This window comes from Lolium perenne, chromosome 3 (genome assembly GCF_019359855.2).
Source record: "Lolium perenne isolate Kyuss_39 chromosome 3, Kyuss_2.0, whole genome shotgun sequence".
Lineage (NCBI taxonomy): Eukaryota > Viridiplantae > Streptophyta > Magnoliopsida > Poales > Poaceae > Lolium > Lolium perenne.
Genome location: NC_067246.2, coordinates 327,739,320 through 327,742,281, shown reverse-complemented (window position 1 = coordinate 327,742,281; position 2,962 = coordinate 327,739,320). Strand labels below are relative to the sequence as shown.

General features: G+C 46.6%; 1 protein-coding gene across 1 annotated transcript; it reads right to left on the bottom strand.

The window, feature by feature from the left end:
- LOC127338885 (glutathione S-transferase U8-like) lies at nt 1-798 on the bottom strand. The gene is made up of 2 exons (XM_051364839.2): nt 481-798; nt 1-397 (listed from the first exon to the last, which is right to left on the bottom strand). Exons 1-2 carry the CDS (start codon nt 796-798, stop codon nt 23-25), a joined length of 693 nt encoding a protein of 230 aa, XP_051220799.1. The 3' UTR covers nt 1-22.
- Between the last annotated feature and the right edge of the window lie 2,164 nt (nt 799-2,962).

Genomic DNA, 2,962 nt, shown 5'->3' with positions numbered 1-2,962 from the left:
ATATAAGAGCGACCGGATCACTTCAATGTTGCGGAGTCGCCATTGCCATTGCTCGGAACATCTCCTTGAACGCAGAGAACATGGCGACGAGCTCGTCCCTCTTCGGAAGGCACCCCTTCACGTCCTCATGGTCCGCATACCGTGTCGCCCAGCGGCGAAGGGCTGGAAACTCCTCGCCGGTGAGAACGGTCACCCCAGAGATCTCTTCCATGACCCCGAGCCAGTGCGCCAGCCCACTGGCGGCTATGTCCACGAGGCCAACGGAGTCGCCTCCGAAGAACCTCATGTCCCCGAGGTACTCCTGAAGTAACGTCAGGCTCCCCTTCGCCTCCACCATGGACTTCCTCTGGGCCTCGCCGGGTTCCATCCACAGCGCCGCCCACAGACACTTCATGCACTGCAAATATGCGCTCAAACTCAACTAATTATCGCAAGTTGCTCGCTCAGATCAGTATTCCGAGTTATCGTCTAGTTAAGTACCTTTTCATCGATGAACTGAGCCCAGAAACGGGCGGTGGCGCGGCCATGGGGGTCGGCGGGCAGCAGTGGCGGCCCGGCAAAACATTCATCAATGTACTCGACGATGACGAGGGACTCGCAGATGGCCGGCGCGTCACCGTGGAGGAGCACAGGGACCTTCTTGTGGACGGGGTTGTGCTTCAGCAGCATTTCACTCTTGTTTGGAAGGTCTTCGAGGACGAGCTCGTACGGCACTCGCTTTAGCCGTAGGGCCACCTCCGCGCGGTGACTGAACGTGCTGCCGAACGAGCTGATGAGCTTCACTGGCGGCTCACCCATCCTGATTGCTGCTGAACGGTCTCTTCAGTCTTCAGTTCTTCACTGGTGTATGGCGAGTCTATGAGTGTCTTCGCTCTCGATCGCAATTTAAGTAAGTGCGGACGGTGGTAAATGTTTCGTTGCTGATGCTTCTCGTGGAAGATTGAGCTTTCAACTCTTGGTTTATTTTTTCTTTCGATCAGAGAGTCGAATCGTCTTGTCGGTATGGAAGGAAGTAGTCACTTAATGCAGGCTCTCAAAACTGTCTAATTCAGAGGTTAAACAACCTTATCTTGACTTCAGCCTGATATACGTGTTTGATTCGATACACAGATCGATATTTCTTTTAGTGATGAAGCTCGGAACCAGTGAGACTTCTGGTTACAGATACCCTAGAAAATTTATCTCATAAAAGATTGCGGATCTCTGTTTAAAATAGCCCGCTATAGCCTGGTTATAGCCTGGCTATAACCTTTCGCGATGCCCACGGCTACAACTAGAGCCTTTAAAGGCTAAATGAAAATAGCCGCTAATAGCCCGGCTATAGTCCGGCTATAGCTATTTAGCCCCAATTTAGCCTAATAACGGCTATCTTTCCGCTCAACGGGCCCCAAAAGTTTTGACCCAAATTTTTCAGAGCGGCCCAATTTATGAACACCACTATATCATGAACTGTTGCTACTTAATGATGATGTTGTAATATTTAGACATAACTATGTCCTTAACTTTCTATGAACTATGTTTTTGACAGAACTATATGTGAACTATGTTTTGGTTATATGCATCTCTTATGTGACTACGTTACTATGTTATGTATCTGCAAGTTATTGATCATATATACGATTATATGTTGCCGCAATATTAAATTTTTCCCTATTATTTAGCAATTCGGCTATACGGTCTTAGCCCGCTATAACCCGGCTATAGCCTTTTATAGCTTCAGAAATCTTCGCGGCTATAGGCTATAGCCCGCTATTTTAAACAAAGGTGCGAATGTAGCTTCACAGTTTGCTCCGTTTAAACACAAATTTTAATATGCCCCGTCCTCCGCATTTTAACAATGCCACCTCCGCACGCACGCTAAGAGGTACTCCCTCCTTCTCATAATGCGCACGCCCTACTTCGTTCTTGGTCGGGGTCTGAGCGGTAAGTGGTAGGTGGAAGGGTCGGGGGCGGTCCACACAACTTAACATATTTTAAGAGGGTACCACCCTTGCGAAGGGAGTTGAACTTTAAAAGGGTAGCACCCTTGACAAGGGAGTTCAGGTCGTGAATCACGGGCCCCTCCTCGCCACGTTGGCAGAAGTTCGGCGCCACTCCTGAGGGCGCTACCATAAAGAGGGTAGCTCCCCAAGCAAAGACGCTACTAGCAAATGTTAGATTTTAAATATTTTTCAAAATAGGGTCAAATCGTGCTGAACTTTCAAAAAAGGGTCAAATTTGTCGAAATCGACCTCTAGAGAATCAGGGTAACCGAATCCAATAACAGAGACCACCAAGAGGTTGCATGTTACCGCATGATTACGACGCAAAAGAGAAGGGTAGAGGAACTAAGCTGCAGAATAATGTTAACATGTCCACCTTTGATTGGAGAAAAAGTTAGAATCAACGGTACCCAAATCTTTATGGTTTTAGCAAACCCCTATAGTTTTTATATAGGTAATAACATGGCGTTTACCTGGTGGAGTAATAATATTATAAAGGTCTCATTTCAGTGATGAAGATTTTAAAAGTTTCACCATATTGAATTAAATTTTCAAACACACAACTCAACACCTTTAGTATAGTTAAACTATCATTAATTTGAATCTGTAATCATTTACCCTCTTCAGAAATTATAAAATCACAGTTCGGACCAGAAACTTTTCACAGTGATATAGCTTGAAACAGATTTAGATTTTTTTAGAGCAAAGGGTCCCCCCCCCCCCCCCCCCCCCCCCCCCCCCCAGTTTACAACCTCAAGGCCAAACTGAACTCCACCAACATGAGATGGTTTAACCAGAACGAAGAAAGAAGCAGAACAGGAACCTAACGAGGCATAAGGAGGAGAAACTAGTCTATGGAAAGCAGGTGACACACTCCCAGCTCGAGGTCCTGGCATAACTTCATCTCCAAGCGATTTGCAGCAGCTCGCCTCTTGTGCGTTCCAACATCAGCAGAGGATATTTAGATTTCCTTAACATAT